The sequence below is a fragment of the Netta rufina genome, assembly GCF_964035555.1.
Source record: "Netta rufina genome assembly, chromosome: 2".
In the NCBI taxonomy this organism is placed as follows: Eukaryota; Metazoa; Chordata; class Aves; order Anseriformes; family Anatidae; genus Netta; species Netta rufina.
In genome coordinates, this window is record NC_140124.1 from 157944251 (window position 1) to 157962697 (window position 18447).

General features: G+C 51.3%; 1 protein-coding gene across 4 annotated transcripts; it reads right to left on the reverse strand.

Moving 5' to 3' along the window:
• Positions 1-1478: 1478 nt before the first annotated feature.
• Positions 1479-18000, reverse strand: EEF1D (eukaryotic translation elongation factor 1 delta). Of its 4 annotated transcripts, XM_084282666.1 has the most exons (10): positions 17939-18000; positions 16599-16627; positions 10453-10579; positions 9239-9310; positions 5809-5874; positions 4774-4867; positions 4492-4592; positions 3429-3677; positions 2351-2545; positions 1479-1570 (listed from the first exon to the last, which is right to left on the reverse strand). In XM_084282666.1, the coding sequence occupies exons 3-10, from the start codon at positions 10573-10575 to the stop codon at positions 1532-1534; spliced, it is 939 nt and encodes a 312-aa protein (XP_084138792.1). In that variant the 5' UTR covers positions 10576-10579; positions 16599-16627; positions 17939-18000; the 3' UTR covers positions 1479-1531. The 4 variants fall into 4 exon arrangements, with proteins under 4 accessions (XP_084138792.1, XP_084138793.1, XP_084138791.1 ...); XM_084282667.1 differs by lacking the exon at positions 16599-16627 and having other exon boundaries at positions 5809-5871; positions 17939-17995; XM_084282665.1 differs by lacking the exon at positions 16599-16627 and having other exon boundaries at positions 17939-17995.
• Positions 18001-18447: the final 447 nt, after the last annotated feature.

Consider the following 18447-nt stretch of genomic DNA (forward strand, 5'->3'; position numbering starts at 1 on the left):
TAGGATATCATGGAGTGTATAGTACATGGGACACAGGACATCATGGATCATATAGCACATGAAACACATGACACCAGGGATGGGACACAGGACATCATAGATTCTATAGGACATGGGACATCATGGATAGGACACGGGACATCATAGAGTGCATAGTACATGTGACACGGGACACCAGGGACAGGACACGGGACATCATGGAGTGCATAGTACATATGAGACGGGACATCAGGGGTAGGATACAGGACATCATGGATTATATAGGACACGGGACACCAGGGGTGGCAGCTTGTGGGACACAGGACATCATAGAGTGCGTAGTACATGGGACACATGACACCAGGGATAGGACACAGGATGTCATGGAGCATATAGCACGTGACACATGACACCAGGAATGGGACACAGGACAGCATGGATTATGTAGGACATGGGACACGGGACATCAAGGGTGGCAGCATGTGGGACACAGGACACCAGGACAGGTAGCAAAAGGGACACAGGACACCGTGAAGGGTAGCTCATGGGACACAGAACATCATGGAATGCATAGCACATAGGACACATGACACCAGGGATAGGACACAGGACATCATGGAGCATATAGCATGCGACATGGGACATCAGGGATAGGACACAGGACATCACAGAGTGTGTAGCACAGGGGACATCAGGGATAGTGCAGAGCACACAGGACATCATAGAGGGTATAGCACAGGGGACACCACACAGCTGGGACACAGTACATGCAGCACCAGGCACCTATGGGACCAGGTGGGCCAGGACACAGGGCCCTGGGGACAGCAGGACATGAGAGAAAACATACAGGACACCAGCCAGGACAACACCTGGGACTCTGAACATGCAGTTACAGGCACGTGGGGCTCCAGGGATGACAAAATATCACTACCAAGGACCCTGGGCCCATCCAGCCACCAGGAGATGTGGCACACGTGACACCAGATGTGCCAGCAGATGGGACACCAGCCCCATGAGGCTCTGGGGACAGCAGCACCCGTGACACCAGGCTCCTGGGAACTGGAGCCATCACCACTTGGCTGGGGGCTGCTGCAACTCCATCCCGTGCTCGCAGCGGGGCCCCACGGTGCTTCTCATCTGCTCCGTGTTGGCGCCGTGCAGCCTGCACCCAGACCTTGGACTCTGGCACCGTGACAGAGGACTCTGGCCTACGGTTAGGAATTCCACCTCCCCTTTCCACGGGCCACACTCAGCACAGCCCCAGCTCCTCACGAAGCAAAGGATCAGCTGAAGCGACCTGCACAGGGTATCAAAAGCAGCAAGGAGAAAAATTAAAGAGGAAATTCAGTGGCTTTTTTTTTGTAGTAGTAGTAGTAGCAGACCTTCATTTCAACACAGAAACACATCTTGAGGTCTTCCCTTTTATGAAGGGAAACACCCAAAGTCTTCAAGACATCACTTTGGGGAAGCTACACTCAGGAGAGAAAAAACATACAATCTGCATTCCTTGATCTTTATTAGTTACAGTTTCAGAGAGGATACAGGTTTGCTTCTAGATCTTGTTGAAAGCAGCAATGTCGACGCTCTGCACCTGCAGGAGAACAAGAACAGCAGCTAGAGGTCACCAAGGTGTTTTCAGACACAAAAGAAAGCACTCACAGTGGGGATTTCTTCACAGCATGCACTAGTTCTGCTCAAAAACAGATCAAGCATCGCCCAGGGCTCTGAGGCCAGCTCCCCAGCTGTGCTGAGAGCCAACATGGATTGTTATTTAATATTCCTGTAACACCAGACATAACAAGACACCACACTGTGCTCATCATTACACGAATCTTTAGGGAGTCCAGCTGATGAAAAACATCCATATTTAGCTTCTAGCAACACGCCTAAGATCAGTTCCTGATTTACTGTAAATATAAGCAAAATGTATGCGAGGAAAATGAATAAAAATGGGTAATTTGGCCTGCTGCTTCCCCCTTCCAGTGGTGAGGCAGGAAGCACTACTAAATCTGTGTATTATCTGGCACAGAGCTGGAACTCCTGCTGCCAATTTCCACGAAATTGGAGGCAGGATGGAGATGGAAACATCTCCAGCCCCAGCCACCAGGGTTAAACGCATGCGTTTGTTGGGGCTCCTCAAAGTAAGGCTGGGTGGTAAGGAGCAAGAGCCTGCAAAAATGGCTCTGTGAAGTATCTGCAAGGTGTCTACGTCAGGCAGAATTAAATATCTACACACACAAACACACAGGAGTATCTCAGCAGGCACAGATATCACTCCACGTGGTTTTCTATTTGAGACCCAAGCTTGCCAAAGTCTTATTTAAAAGTGACCCCATGGGCTAGGCGCCTCCCACCCCACAAAAAGACTTACGTAGTCCTCAAACTTGGTGATCTCCTCCTCCAGGATGTCAGTCCCGACTTTGTCGTCCTCCACCACGCACTGGATTTGGAGCTTCTTAATACCGTAGCCTACCGGGACCAGCTTGGAGGCTCCCCACACCAGCCCATCCATCTGGACGGAGCGGACGCACTCTTCCATCTTGGCCATGTCAGTCTCGTCGTCCCACTGCAAGGGGCACCAAGTTGGAACTTTAAATGCTCTCCTAGATGTCACCGTCAGCCCCAGGAGGTGGCCAGTGACCGAGGACTCTGTGATCTCCCCCTCAAACTGAATGGTAGCCCTCATCCCACAAAAATTAAGGCATCCTCCTTGATCAGGCTGTCTAAGCTGAGATAATCAACGTGCAGGCAGTTGTTTTATTACACATCTGCGTGCAGTCTGACCCACAGGTAACACTCAACGCTCCTCTCCTCCTCCTCTCAGTAGATTTCAGCTGATGCAAACTGCCCTTTCTGGGCTGTTATTTTCGCCAGAATTAGCTGCAGGGGTTAGAGGAGCTAAGTTTTGCAGCAATGCTACAAAACACGTTGCTTCAATTCTGCCCTGCAGGGACAAATTTTGTCCCTTTTGTCCCTGCAGGGACAAATCTGGCCCTGCAGATGCAGGGGGGATCCCTCTGCAGCAGCAACATCCCTGTTTCGAAGCCCTCATTTTAAAGTGACTTTTACCAAAGGCAACTCTCTTGTGCAAACGGAGCACTAGACAGCCCATAGTTTGGTTCTACTGTGACAATTTGATAAAAACGGGTTTCTTTTAATTTTTAGGACATTATTTGGGTTTGGTTTAACTGAGGAAAATCCTTTCTTCAAAGGCAGGAGCCAGTCCTGCTCAGAGAAGGATCCTTCAGCCAACAGCCTGCGCTTGCCATGGTCCAAGGACCAGAGCAGAAGCTCAAGTGCTGCAGATCCCAGCTCACCCAACCTCACTCTGAACCCTCGTTTGGAAACGTGCAGGTCAGATCTATCCCCAGTCAATACAGATGTGAAAATGAGATGGTTTAAAGCCTCTTGTACGGGACATGCAGCCTCACGCAGGAGCTCTTACTCACCGGCTTCACGTCCAGGAGGATGGAGGACTTGGCAATGAGACCTGGTTTCTTGGCCTTCTTCTCCGCGTACTGCCGCAGCCTCTCCTCCCGGACCTTGGCAGCCTCTTGGTCTTCCTCTTCATCGTCACTGCCAAAAAGGTCGATGTCATCATCGTCATCTTCCTCTGCAGCGGCTGGCTCGGCTTTCTTGGCAGGTGAAGCAGATGGCAGCTCCACTTTCTTGGAGGGAACGCTGAAGGGTTCCACTTTCTTCATCGGGGTGACGTGGATTCAAGTTTGCATTCAGGAAAAAAAAAAAAAACAGGAGAACGTCAGTGCTGCTGTGATATAACTTCAGGCTCAGGAAAAACTCAGGAAGAGAAACCTACTTTGCTAAAAGCAGACCTCTGAGCTATCCCAAAGCGGCTCTACTTCATAGAGAAAAAAATATTCATGGAGAAAAAAATGCCCTGAAGCCAAGAGCTGACCCTTCTCTTAAGGACTCAGTGGTTCAATATATCTAGAACATAAAGGGGGAGAGCTATTGGGAACCTGGCCTTACAAATCAGCCTTACTGCATGCCCCAAGGCAAGGACTTACCTAGAGGAGACCATATCTTGCCCTGAAAACCTTCTAACAAGGAAGGTTTCCTTCTAACAAGGAAGATTTGTTTAAAAATAAAAGTAAAAGAAATAAAAGTCACCAGTTCTGCTCACCTATTTTAACAGTGGCGCTTTACGTGGTGTGTGCTGAGAAACTTGCAGCACCGTGGGCTAAATCCTTACCAAATATTTGTTAGCTCCAGACTTCCACAGATCTGTGTCAGCTCCTCTTTGCTGAAATCTCTTAGCATGGTTTTTCTGTCTTTGGGCAGAAAAACCGCCTTTTTGTCTTCTTTCTACACATACCAATTAGGGAAAGATGACAAAGCAGCTGCCAAAACTGCTTGAAAAGCAGCAGCGAGCTCTTCCTAAACTCTTCCATCTCTCTTTTTCATCCTCAGCAGCCAGGCAGGAGGCCTCAGAAATGACCCAGCACTTTGTGACAGCGAAGGATTCGAGAAGAGAACTTGGCTGAGGCTCACCTGGGTCGGTGGAACTGGGGAGGGCTGGTGGGAGGTAGATTTTTCCAGAGCATTCAGGCGGCTTTCCAACTTGAAGATGGCCATCTGAAGATCTGCAACGACTGCAAGAAGGGGTGTGGGGGGAGAACCTTCGCTTGTAGGCTCTCAAGACCGATTTGCTCTTGCTCAAAGTGGGATTTAAGATCACCAGGCACACCAAGGTTAATAAAGGAGACAACCCACAGGAGCAGGACCCCACTTGGTTTGGTTTTTGCTTTCATGTGAGGAAATTCTCCTACTTACCACTGCGAAGGTTTTGATTTTCTACCTCCAGGTGAGAAATTCTGGAAAGGAGCTCATTTTGGTCGCCGGGCCCCGAAGAGGTGGTGCTTGCGCTCTGCAACAAGGAAAATTGAGATGAAACAGATTTGTTCACTTACATGTACTCCCACAAAACAGTGAAACAAAAGGTCAAGCCTTCGGGAAAACAAAATTTGAGAGCCCGTCTAAGAACAAGGCCATTTTATCTGCAGGCTTTGAAGGCAATTTAACAAGCTCTACAGAACGAAGCATGAAACTTCACAAAATTTCAGCTGGCAATGATGAGCAGGGGATGAAATCAGTCTCAGATCACTAAACACACACAAAGTTTTTTGGGTTTCACACTGAGCTCCTCCAGAAGGGCAGCTGGTTGTCTCTTAGAGCTGAGGCACGGAGCACAGGACCTGCCTAACGTCATGCAGCAAGTCCCCGTGGAAGCTGGAAGGAGATCCCAGCATTTCTGCACTCCCACTTACCCCAGTCCGGCCTTTGGTTCCTCTCAAAGAGGATTAAACTGATTTTAACACGTCCTGAGGGAACAACGACAGCGATTCGGCTTCAAAAAGTATTTAGCAGCAAAAAAAAAGAAGGAAAAAAAGGCTTCTTTTTTAAAACAAGCCCTTATCTGCTATTTGAAATCGGTGAAAGGGAAGAAAATGCAGCCCTTCATGCCTCAAGTGCCATTTATAACTGAACACAATAGGAAAAAATTGTATTTGAGTGCACCCTGCACGTAATTACTGTGGTTCTCTGGCAGAGCTGACGTGCTCCTGGTACCTCGGCAGTGAGCAGAGATGAAGAAAAAGGAACAGGGGGGCAGAGGGAAAGCAGTTAAGGACGCCAAGCGCAGATCTGCAGCCCCTAAATGCTGGCAAGACCCTGTTGTATAGGGTAAACTACAACCACGAGTGGAAGGACAGATGCTCCTCGTGGTAAGGACCAAGAAGTGGAGCTGTTTCTCCCTGCAGCCTCCTCTCAGATCCCAAAAGCAGCTCAATCCGTGCAGAGGTGACTTACAGTTGAGCGGCCCGACTGCCTCTTTTGACGGGCAGGAGCTTCTTTGCTCCACGGGGCTGTCTTCTGCTGGAAAGGGCAAGAGGTTTGGGGGTTTGGTTCAACGAGGAGAGGACAGAAAAAAGGGTTTTGCTCATGCTGGAGAGCAGCTGGAGTGCAGGACGGGGATCCACATGCAGGCAAATTCATCAAGCAACACCAATTCGTCAGCGGCACACCAACTCCACACCAAACAAAGCCTGCTTCAAAAAAAAAACTCATCCACCTTCTTGCTGCACGTCTCAAGAGCCTGCAGAACACGCTCAGCTGGGAGGCAGAGCTAGGATAAGACGCCTGGAGCACGCTCTTAGTCGTGTCTGGTGACACGAGTCGAGTTCTCTCTCTTCTACCTTGATAATATTGAAGAATTTCAAGTCTTGCCAGCCTGGCAGCCACTAACCAAACCCCTGGGAGATGGCAGAGCCGAGCAGGGGCAGTCCCTTTGTGCTTGTCAGCAGTTTAAGATCCTGGGATAAGAACCGAGCCATCTATTAGCTCAGGTGCTGTTTGTGTAGCACCACACAGCGCTCACGGAATGGTGCAGAGCTCTACAAAGCAGAAATCAGCTCCCTGACGTTGCTTAAAACTATTGCTTAAGCTTAAGCCATAGTTTTGGAGCTGATCTCATTAGTGATACGCTGAGTAGCAGTAAAATCAACTTAAAATATTCCACGTAGCAAGCCTGGAAACCCTCTAGTGACCCGGAGGACACAAGGAGCACAAATTCAGCCACCCAAGCAAATTAAAACCCTGGGAACCTCCTTGCTTATTGCAAAGGACAGAAAATAGGAATTGCTCTCTTAGCCTCAAGAGGCTTTCAGCATCTGGTCCTCTCTAAAGTGAGACTCTAAAACATTACTTTAAAAATCAAGAGAAAACACTAACGAAGGAGAAAAACTGGCAAAGGGCACACTTCCCTCGCTCCAAGAAGTACCTGGAGGCATCAGCCCTTCCCCTTCAATTGAGCAAACCAGTTACAACCAGCATGGAGATTTTACAAGCTGTTGTAGGTTGGATAACGTGCAGGTTCTCCTGTCTGGTGTTCACAGAGCACTCACAGCTTCAGAAATTAAACCTATTTTATGCACGCACGCAGGAGTCTGACACCTCTCCCCTCGGGTCAGTCTAGCTGAGCTCTGAGCTGAATCAGCTCTACCTGAGCTCTGGAAACCCCAGAAGCTTTGGAAGTCATCAGATAAACCACGCTGAAGGACTAGAGGAGGCTTTTAGGGACGAGCAGGATGGATCCAGGCTGGTTTCCTACAGAATGTGCACCACTCGTGCACACGGATGTGTTTCTGAACGTGGCACAGATGCCTACCTGTAGGATCTCTCCCCACCAGCTGCAGTCTCTCCAAAATTTGGCCTGGGAAAGCGTCAGTGATCTAGCAGGAGGCGGCCTGGGGTGACGGTTCAAAGCAGAGATGACCATGCAAAGCAGGATGAAAGGTATGTGCAAACAAACGTTTCGGGCACGGCAAGTTCCGTGCTCTCCTTCGGGAGGTGCAAAAGGATTCCCTTCAAGCCTTGGAGCGCTCCAGCAAACATTTCAGAACACCACCAGCCAGCTGAGGCAGATCTGCAGTCAGTCTCGGCTGAATTTCACGGGGATAAGCACTCATCTCCCACCTCCCCATCGCGCTAAAACCACGTCTGCTTGTTTCACCTTTACATTCCTGACCAGAGCTCTGAGTATTCAGGTGGAAAGACTAAATCCTGACTAGGAAAACACGATTCTGGATTGTTCTGCACGTTCAGAAGTATGAATCTGGCCTTCTGAGATCTAAAAATGAAGGTTAATCACGTTCTGAATTCAAGCTTACCCTACGGCGTGGCTGTCCAAGGTTAATAATCCTTTAGATAAGAAAGCTACAAAAAAAACCCTACAAAAATCTTGATGTTTCAGCTTTATTTCTCAACAGCTGAGCTCTTCTAACCCGCCCAAGAGCAGAGAAGATCCAGCTGTGGTTTACTGCTTCAGGTTGCTGAGATATGGCAATGCATGGAAAAAAATGCTTTCCCTTCGAGCCATCGCTGGAAAACCCAAAACCACTTTTTATCATGCCCCAAATTCCCAATTTGAGGTCCCGCTGGTCAATCTTGGCCTAAAATCCTCAAACCTACTGAGTCTTCGTTGCAGGAAAGGAAAAAAAAGCAGAATAATTGTTGATATTCAATGCTAACTCCCCCAAGAAACACTGCAGGGGGCCAAAGGACTTGACTCTCAGCTCTGTTCTGGTTTTAGCCTGGGGTTTTGCCAGTTCCCCCAGTTCTCCCCATTACAGGACTTGGCCAACCCAAATTTAGGTGCTTCTCACATGCAGGAGGTGCAGGCCAGGACAAGGAAGTCCTCAGGCTGAGCTTGGCTTGGCAAACCAGATGCTGGATCTGTTTGAAAAGGTTTTTGAGTCCTTAAACTCTTTCCGTGCCTGAAGTCCTCCCGCTCTGTTGGAGCTGGAGCTCAATTCCCCACGGATTTGCCCCAAGTCCAAGCTAAAATCTTGGATAGGGGCTGGTAAATCCTACTGAGCACCCAAGCAGGGTATTATTTTCCCTAAGTTGTTGGCCGAAAAACCAGTGCTGAAGTCAGAAATTAGCATTAGAAACCTTCCAGGTATTTTCCTTCTCTTTTTTTTTTTTTAAATGTTACTGAGTTCAACAGGCACAGCGAGATCTCAGTCAGGCACAGAAATCAAGACATGTCAGCTGCATTCTGTCTTTTCTCACCTTTTTTCACCCACAAAACCAGCCCGCTTTTCCATTTAAGCCACCAGCTTCGTCTTGAAAAAATTTCTGCCCAGTCAAATCCATAATTTCTGCCCAGGAAATCAGCACGAAAACACCTCCAGAAAGCACTCGGCTTTTACGGGCTGGCGAGCTAGCAGCCAGGCTGAATTCCCCAGCTGGAAGACACCATTTTTTTTTGCACATACCCTAAACCCAAAGCGAGACAGGAGAGAGAAGGTGGCAGCTCAGTGTACCCCACGAGAGACGAAGCAGCTTGGTGCTTTGCTGCCCGACGAGGTTATTTTAAGCGTTACCCCTTAAGATAAGACTCGGGGGAACAAACTAACATCCCACCAGGAGAAAAAAAAAAAAAAAAGTAGAGAAATGCACAGCCGAAAAATTTTGCCCCAAATCCAGTTTGGTTTTCAAAGCCAAGCGAGCAGATAAGCAGCACGAGCTCTGGACGGAGCTACGCGGGTGGTACACAGCACCGCACACCTTAACTTCTCTCCTCTAAACTGTAAAAAAAAAAATAAAAATAAAAATAAAAATAAAAATAATCAGCCCCACAATTTGGGAAGTGGGATCCCGAGGGGATTTCTGCGAGATGCGCCACGGCTAAAAATGGTTGCGGGTAGCCAGCTGGTGAGAGAGCTCGGGTACTCACTCCGGCCAGCGATTTCTGGATATTCTCCCTGGCTCTGGCAATGTCGCGGAGGATCGTGCTGGCTCCGTTCTCCTGCAAACAGTGCAGAAAGAACCGAGGTTTTTTTCTTTTTTTCCCCCCCAAAAAAATATATAGGAAAACGCGGGAAACCGGTCAGGGAAAATTAATTAAAAAATAATAATAATGTAAGGGTAAGAACGGGGGGGAGGGTTCCTTCCAAGGATTCAGCACGCGCTGGCTCCTCGCCTCTCCCAGCCTGCAACCTCCTCCCCCCCCCCCCCGAGGAAGATCTGTGAGAGGAAAACTCTCCACGAGCCCCCGTCGTGTAAGCCCGGGCTGTTGCGTGGGCATTTTCAGGTGGGCAGCCACTTCCACGCCGCAGACGGGCTTTAAGGGACCGTGATTTTTTTTCCCTTCAGCAGAGAAAAGGCTGAAAAACCGCTACAGAAGCCTTCAAACCCCCCTCTCGCAGGCAGAACTTCCTCACTGGAAGCTCCTGACGTGGCTCAAATTAACCTAACTCCCTGCAGCCACCTCAAAAGCACATTTATTTGCTCTTTTCAGGCACTGAAAGCTCCCAGTTTTTAGGCAAGCGTCCTAAGGTGCTGTTCCACCGCTCCCCTAGCAGCAGGAACGGGCGGAGAGGGCCTGGAAATTCAGCGAGAAGCTTCCCCCTTCACCACCCCGGGGAAAGAGAGAGAGGCAAGGGAAACTCTAAGCAGCTTTCCAGGGAACCGACTCAACGCACAAGCAGTTAGCAGCCTTTTTGTGTCGCAGGAAGAGGTTACGGCAGCTCCGGGCTTTAAAAGGGAGACTTTGGGGACTAAAAAAATCGAGGGGAAAACTGCTTGAGGTGGGCTGTGCTGCGGCAGCACCGCGCTCCCACTCCTCCCCTCCAGGTGATTGGTAGTGGGGTGAGTCTTCCAGGCTTAAAAGTGCAGGGGTACAAGGAGAGGAACCTAATTCCTCGTCTTTTCGGGGTCCTGGCACCTCCCTTCCAACATCACCTCCTGTATTTGATGCAACCCCTGCCAGGAAAAGCGTAGCAGCTCCAGGAGTGCAGACAGAAGGCTCGGGGAGCCTCTCAACCCTTGCAAAAAGCAAAATATGAGTGGAAATCATACAGAAACGCAAGCCCGGGTGGATAATTTTCCTTCTGCCTGCTCTGTGCTAGCTCGGGAGGCTGCTAAAAGCTGAGCTCAGCACCCTTTTACCTGCTGCTGCTGCGAGGAGCCGCCCACCGGGCCGTTCATCTGCTCGTAGTACCTCCGCTCGGCCTCGTCATACTTGAACTTCTCGAACCAGATCCTCTCGTGGGCGAGGAACTCGACTGCCATTTTTCTGCAGGGAAAAGGAGAAAAAAGAACAACAAAGTGAGGTCCTGGAAGGGGTTGAGGTTGGCAGCTTGTAGTGGGGATGGGAGAAAAGAGCTCTCTGCCTTCGTAGAGCTGCGCCTGCTGCTCGTCTCCCCCTCTGGGGTATGGGGTTTAAGCGAGCAGGATCCTCTTAGGAAAGCAGGGCAGGCTAATCGGCCGCCCGTCTGCCTCGCCTGACCTGCATTTGGCCACAGGGCACCGAGTGGGGACAAGAAATCAGCTCCTTCCCCCCAAAAAAAAAGCTCTCGGAGCAGGGTTTTCTACGTCAGGTTTCAACACGTGATTAAATCTGGAGGAAATTCCCCGCGACAGGCAACTCCTGACCCCGTGCTTGGTGTTATTTCAAGCTCGGACACAGCTCCAGACCCAATGTTGGTCCAAGAAGGTGGTGGGAGCAAGAATCAAGCATCACGACCCGGCCACGCCGTTACCAGGCTGTATCACGCGATAGAAAAGGCAAAAAAAAAGCCCCAAAACCACCTCCAAAACCCCAAATCTCTCCTGTGAAACACGCGCCCTCCTCACCTACCCTCCTCCATCGGGTCAAGGTCTTCCACCTCGAAACCCTGCTCGAGGTGCCAGACACGATTACGGAGAAAGAATCCCAGAAACAGACAAATTACACCCAATTTTACCCCACCCCGACTTCCCTGGGGAAGGGAAAAAGGCGTAACACCCGCTTCTGTCCAGCTAAGGGGAAATTATCCTAATTAGGACAGGGTGAAAGGCTCTGAAGGCGCTCTCTAACCCCATATCTATCACATTTCTCATTAAAACTTCTCAAACAACCCCTAGAAAACCCTGAAATCTCCTTTTTTTTCCCCCCTCCGAGGGCAACTGCACGGTAATATTTGAGCACCGACCTTGAGACGAGCTCCCCCCTCGTTACAGCAGCAAATTTCAGGGTTCAAAAAAAACCCCAAAACGGGTGTTTAAGAGACAACAGCATCGGGCAGCGCCTTACCCAAGGCTTCACAGGGAAGCTTTTTTTTCCAAGAGCTCTGCCCTCGAGCTGCTTTGTAGCTCCGATTTGGGCGACCCCCAGGGGTCACCCCAAAGAGGAGCCCAGCGGGCTGGAACCCCACCAGCCTCATCCCGTAATTAACAGCTCGCAGGGCCCATTTCCTAACGAATCAACCAAGCAGCCTTCCCCCTCCGCGAGGCGAGGGGCTCAGGGGAAGCTTCCCCGAAACGCTTCGCCCGCAAACGGGGGGCCCCCCGCGCACGCAAACGCCGCCAAGCTCAATCCTGAGCCACCCCAAAAGAAAATTCCTCCTACTTGGGTTCTGGAGCGGCCGCGCTCGGAGGTTTGGCAGCTGCCTGGGAGGGTTTTAGGACCGGAGGTTGGGGTGTTTTCGGTTTTTCTCCTGCTTTGGATGCTTTCAGAGCCTCGGCCGCGTAGTACCGAGCCTCGGCGCGGTCGTACGTGGGCTTGCTGAGCCACACGGCCTCGCTGTCCTGGTGCAGGAAGAAAAAAGGAGGCTGGAGGTGCTCGGCGCCGCTCGGAGGAGGAGAACCGGTGGGCTCCGTGCGCTCAGCACCCTCTTTTTGCCCCCTGCCGGGGTTCTTCCCATCCTCCTGAGGTTTTTTGGAGGCTTCGGGGGCGTCGATTTGTTCCGCCGGGGCACCCTCGAACATGTTCTCGTAGAAGCTCTTCTCGGCACCGTCGTAGAGAGGTTTTTCCAACCACACCTCCGAGACCAGAGCCTGCAAACTGGAAGCTTGGGGCTTGCCGTTCACCGTCGGGTGGAGGGAATCCGGCAAAGGGGTATCGAGGGGAGGAGAGCTAACGAGGTCGGCAGAGCTAACGAGGTCCGGAGCTAAGCTGGGAGTAGCGGGGGTGGGCAGGGCTGTCCCGTAGCCTTCATCCGGCGTCCTCGACCCCCCGGTTTCGGCGCCGGGCACGAGGGAGGGGATGGCCAGGAGGTTCGGAGGAGCGAAGAGCTGAGACCTCTGGACGAAAAGCTTCTCGGCTTTCTCGAAGTCAGCTTTGTTGAGCCAGACGCCCTGAACCACGTGGTGGCAGGCGCTCAGGCTGCCGTGGGTGCAGGGCAGGGCCGCCGAGAGCATCCGCGGTTTTGGGGGAAGCTCTTGGGCAGCTTTGGACGCCGGCTGCTGGGTCTCAACCGCCTCCTGGCTCTGCAAATCCGCCGGTTTTTTCCTGGCCAAGCTCTCGGCGTGATCGTGGGAGGGTTTCTCAAACCACACGTGCTCGGTGGACAAACCCGAGAGGACCGAGTCGGCCGCCTTGGGGGCCGCCGCCGCCGCGCCTTTGGGTTTGGGAGACCTCTTCCTCTTCCTCTGCTTTTTCCCGTTCCTCCCTCTTTTCGGGTCCCCTTTGGGCTCACCCTCGACGAGGGATTCATCGTTGAGGACCCCGTTCACAGCCTCGAGCTCCGGGCACTCCTCGGGGGCAGCAGCCAGCATGGCTTCGCGCTCGTAGTGCAGCCGCTCGGCTTCGTCGTATTTGGGTTTGTCTACCCAAACTTTCTCTACCGGGCACGGAGTTTTCCTCGTCCTCATCTTCCAAAGAAGGGGCAGCATTAAAAAAGAGAAGCACAACAGTGTAGTCGCGGCAAAAGCCAACAAAGCGAGGGCATGCAGGCTTCAGGAATTAACAGAGAGCTGACAAAAGGCACCGTGCTGTCATAATTCACACTTAAGAGCCTAAGAATTTAGTTATTTCTTTTTTTTTTGGTATAAATTGTAGCTCAGAGAAGCGAAACTGCCTCCAAACATGCTTAATTTGTGACGAATCGGATTCCTCCTCAAAACACTTCTCTTTTGAGAACTATATAATGATTTAAAAATAAAGGCACCGATTGAAGTCACCTCCAATTTCACTTTTGGGTGATAACCACCAGGATAAGGCTGCTGGGGTCCTGCTCAAAGCCCTGGGACGTAAGAGATCGGTTCAAATTAGCAGGTTAGCGCTTAATTACCTGCTAGATATCGTCAACCAGGCACTGATTTGCTAAAAAAAGTAAGTTGTCCTAATTCCTGAGGATTTTTTAGAGGTCATTGCTTGCAACTGTTTGGGTTTTTGCTAGCAGAAAGCCAGCAGGGGGAGCTGACGGAGAAATGATGACAATTTGGGGTCAAAAGCCTGGGTGCTGGTGAACCAAAAACGACCAAAAGCTGGAGATTGTTCACGTAGATTACACAAAAAGATCAGTTCAGGTAAAAAAACATTGCTCGTGCTTTGGGTTTTCCTGCCTTAATCGTAGTGGACAGGGAAAAAAATAATCGGGCAGGTTCTAGTAGATGCAGATAATTGGAAATGGTGAAGGAAATACCTCTGATTGTTGGAAATGGTAAAAGAAATAAAATTTTAAGCACAGAATTCACTGCTCAGGTAGCTAACGAGCAGGTAGGCGAGCAGGATGACGTGGTCAGACCCCTGGATAAAAACAAGCAGGAGGCCAAGTGCCCCTAAATCAGCTCAGCTCCCCTTTTAGCGACAGACAGCTGCGGGTTTCGGAACTGCAGCTCATTTGGCAGCCCGGCACAGATCAAAACTCAGGCAGCAAGGAAATATCAGCCAGGACTCAGCCACGGCTCGCAGTTCCAGGAAGGTTTTACGAGCCTGGAGCTCAGGGAGCGACAACTGGCCGTTATTCCAACCAAAAACCTTTGTCTTTTGAAGCTTTATTTGAAAAAAATGCGGTTTAAATTAGTAAAGCAGTGAATTTAAGTCATCAATGTATTAATTTAAACGGGATTTTCGGAGGAGAGCATCAAAACGAGGCAACATCTGCAAGCTGCACCTGAATTTTACTCATCTGATTTCTCCCAGGCGACAAAGGAATAAAGTAAAAGCTCCAGGCCAGCATTTCTACACCCCAATTTTCCACGGGACAGCTGGGAGTACTTACATTTTTCACTCCTACGACAGCATTAAGAGAAAATAAAAAGAGTTAAGAGAGATTTCCAAGCACTAGAGACGCAGCAGCTCGGCAGCGAGGACACGAACAAGAGCTGAACGTATTAAAATCGAGTTAACTGCCCCCATAATATGTAAGATCATATATTTAATTCAACTTACAGCTGGGTAACTCACCAGAACTATGCATCTTCAGCTTGCACCACCACAGTCACCCAATTACCTTTAATTTTAAGCAACAATTACAATGTATTTATGCAAAAAGGCTCCCGGTGATGACAGGGAGCAGGGAGAGCAGGTGACAAAGGGAAGCTCGGGTGCCCCTGGTTTAAGGTAAGCAAGGACAAAGAGCAAATCCTTAAATAAACGCTGAAAATTTAAGGATTCTAGGGTCGAGTCATGAATTTGCAGTTATTTCGAGCCAGCAATTTATGTATGAGATGGAAATTGGATGTTAGTGCCTATTTTTTCAGCCTAATTTTTCAGAAAAATCCTCAAAACGACGTGTGTGAGCTCGCAGAATCCTTCCAGAATTAATAAAAGGAGCCACGGCCACGGGGCTGCACCTCTGCAGCCCGACAAGACGCGGATCCTCCAGTCACCGAGCACCCCAAACCGGTCGGTTCTGCACGGGAGAACAAACCCCAAGCCCAAACGACCACAGATTCCCCACCAGATTTTAGCTCGGAGGAACTCAAAGGCTTGTGGTTTCCTGAGATTATGGCCGGGGAAGGGTTTTGCAGAGGGAAACACCGCCCAGAGGAGGCATCAGCACGCCCAAGACGCCCGTGGTCCCGTGGTGGCCAAAGCTGAGGCTCATTCGGGGCCAAAAACCCCATTTTCAATGAGTTTATAACCAAGAAAAGAGAAAAAAACACATTTTTTTTTCATCTGACAACACCTGAAGGGACAAATTTAGCTCTTCCGAGGATTTGGAACAAATTTTAACCAGGTAAGCTCGGACTCCTACCACCCTGAGCTTTATTTTTAAAAGCTTCAGAAGCTGAGCAAGGTCCCTCGAGCCCAGAAACACTCAAGAACCAAGAAAACCCAGAGTTTTTTCCTCCTCCAGTGATTTTACGATGGCAAAAACAAATTAATATTTCTCAACGCCAAATATCAAACGCCCCCAGGGAGCGAAGCACCTCGGGTGAACGTCCCCCAGCATCTCCTGAAGAGCTGACCAAAAGCCCGACGGGTTTTTCACTCTCTGCTCACCACTTCCCGGGTGTTTCGAGCCAGAACCAACCTTCCAGCGCTGCAGGACAATGCCTGGAGTTTAAAAATAGGCCCTGAAAAGGTCCCTGCTGCCCGTCTGTCAACCCTTTTTATTGTTGTTCCGTGTAAGCTTTGGGTTTAAGCTATTCGGCGGCGTTATCCCCTGAAATCCAGCTACTTTTTGGGTAAAACCACGGCGCACAACGCATCATCCCGCGGCTGCAGGCAAAAAAAAAATAAAGTTTGGTCAACTCTGAGCATCAATTTAGCAGCTGGTCCTTCCCTTCTGTCCAGGAACACGTTTGTGCTCTTCCTGACGGCAGGGCTGTAAAGGAAACGCATCTTTTTGGCTGTAAAAGTGCACGTTGCAGCTTGCCAGGGTCCTAGATTGCAGCAGAGAGGTGTTGGGAGTGCTTTCTGGTGATTCAGAGCGAGTTAAAGAGAACCAAGACTGGGAAACTGGGGAAAAAAAGAGGCTGCTTTTGCACCGGAGGGGCTGGAGGCCTCTCACAGAGGTTCCACCCCCTCCTCCACACGGGTACCGGGTCGGCACAGGGAGCAGAAGGGAAAGGAAACGTTAAGGCTTGCGTGGTGCAGGTTTTTTTTTTGCTGGTTTCACTCCTTGAATCAGCTCTGCCCTCGTCAGATCACCTCTGCTGGAAGAGGAAGCTCCCCGCTAACGTTTGGGCAGGGAAACGACGACGACACCAACCTCAGCCGCCCGAAACCTTGCCTCTTTGCTCCCCCAGCGATTCTCGCTGCTAATTAAAACACAAACCCAGGGCTTGGGAAAGCAGCAGCAGGGGAAGAGAGGAGGGGAGCAGTCACCTTCACACGGCGTGGCACAGTCAACAGCAAGAGGAACAGGAAAAAAAAGGCGTACCTGCAAAGTCAGGGAGGGAAAAGGCACACCTAGAAGAGGAGAGGACAGGATTACAGCCCCACAGCCCAGCAACGGCGTTTTCCTCTCTGTCCTGAGCACAAAAGGGCTGGGAACATCAGATTGCAACCAGTTGTGAAGCATCAGCAGCCTGGATAGCAAGAAATAACCCTGCGGTGATCGAAAGGACAACCCCGTGCCGGTTTTGGTGACCACCAGGAGGGGAAAAAAGGATGGAAAAAGGAATGGCAGCAGCCTCAACGACTCCAGCTACCGCTGCAAATCCTCGGAAATCCCAAGAGGGCACGGGGAGCCCCCTGGGCTCTGCCTGCTCCCCCAGCAGAGGCCTGAAGCTGGGTTTCCTGGGTGGAAAAAAAGAATAATAAAGGAAAAACAGGAGCAGAAGGAGGACGGAGGAGAAGGCAAGGCGAGATGAGCAGGGAAAACGTGAAGGGATTCGAGCAGAGCCCTGACACAGCAGAGCCCAGGCTGGGTCCCAGCCTGCTGCAGGGGGGTGGAGCGGTGCCAGGCACCAGTAACGGGGTGGCAGCGGCCAGTAAAGCTTACTGGGAGCCTTCAGAGAGTTTAATCCACGCCGATCTCTGTCCCTTAACGGAGTAAAGATGATTGGGGGAGGTGGGTGGATGGTGCAGGGCTCCAGGGTTGGAGCTGCCAGGTTGAATTTCCCCCCCCTTGAACCCCCCAAAATATCCTTGCCAAGGGTCTGGGGGGCTCTCACAGCCTCCTCCTTCAGGTTTGGGATTAAATAGGGGTTTGGGAGCCCTAAAAGCCCCTTCAAGGAGCCTGGAAAAAAAAATGGGGTGTTTTTTTTTTTTTTTGGGGGGGGGCTGTGAGGGGATAATTATGCTTGGAGGAGCTCGCAGGGTTGATATAAGATGGGAAGGGTGCTCGGAGATTTGGGGAGGGGCAGCACACACCCCTCTGAGGGAAAAAAAAAATAAAATTTGAGGGGTAAAAACACCCCAAAAACTGCTCCATGGGGGGAGGGGGCACATGGGACACCCTCTTTGTGGAGATAGAAAGAGGGAGGAGACCCCACAGGGGATGGAAAAAAGAAATAACCCCGTTCCCTGCGGCAACATGAGGGGAACGGACCCCAAACCCCTCAGGGGACCCCAAATCCCTCAGGGGACCCCCAGAAACCGCTGCCCGTGAGGGAAAGGCCCCCCCAGAACCCCCCCCAACCCCCTCACCGCGGCCTGGAAACGTGACGAGGCCCAACGGGCAGCGCCCCCCTTGGGCTGCGAGATGCTGAAGAGGCTCCAAAAGGGGTTTAAAAGGGGAAAAAGGGGAAAAAAAGGGGTCGTGGGGGCAGCACTCACCGGCGGCGCTGAGGCGCGGGCGGCTCCGCTCCGCTCGGCGTCCGCCGGGCAAAAGGGGGCAGCGCGCGGCGCGCGGGGGGTTGTGGGGGCGGCGCGAACCACGCGCGGCGGCGGCGGGGGGGGGACGAGGTGAGGAGAGGGGAGGATAAACAGGCTAAAAGGCGCAAATCGGGCAGAAAAGGGAATAGTTAAGATTATTTTATTAAGTCGTGTTGGGAAAGGGGGGATAAAAGGTGAGGGGGGGTGGGGAGGTGGAGAGAAAAAGCGAGGCGCCCCCCCCCGCGGTGCGAATGGTACCCCCCCGAAGAGGCACGGGAGAGAATGAGGGAAGAGTCCAACTGCGCGGCGGGGCGGGGGGGGGAGAGAGAAAAGGTGTGGGGGGGGGGGAGGGAGGAAAGATGGAGGGGGGGAGCGCGCATGCGCAGTAGGCGCCGGGGCTGGGAGCGGAGACAAAGGCGCCCCCCCCCCCGCGAGCCCCTCCCCCCCCCGCTTATAACGCGCCCCCATGG

Bases quoted from the DNA above. Each gene is read 5' to 3' on its own strand.
- EEF1D (XM_084282666.1), bottom strand. From the start codon at position 10,575: ATGGCAGTCGAGTTCCTCGCCCACGAGAGGATCTGGTTCGAGAAGTTC. The intron at 9,311-10,452 runs GTAAAAGGGTGC...CACTGTTTGCAG, and splicing joins GCTCCTCGCAGCAGCAGCAG to GAGAACGGAGCCAGCACGAT. The intron at 2,546-3,428 runs GTGAGTAAGAGC...TGCCCCTTGCAG, and splicing joins TCCTCCTGGACGTGAAGCCG to TGGGACGACGAGACTGACAT.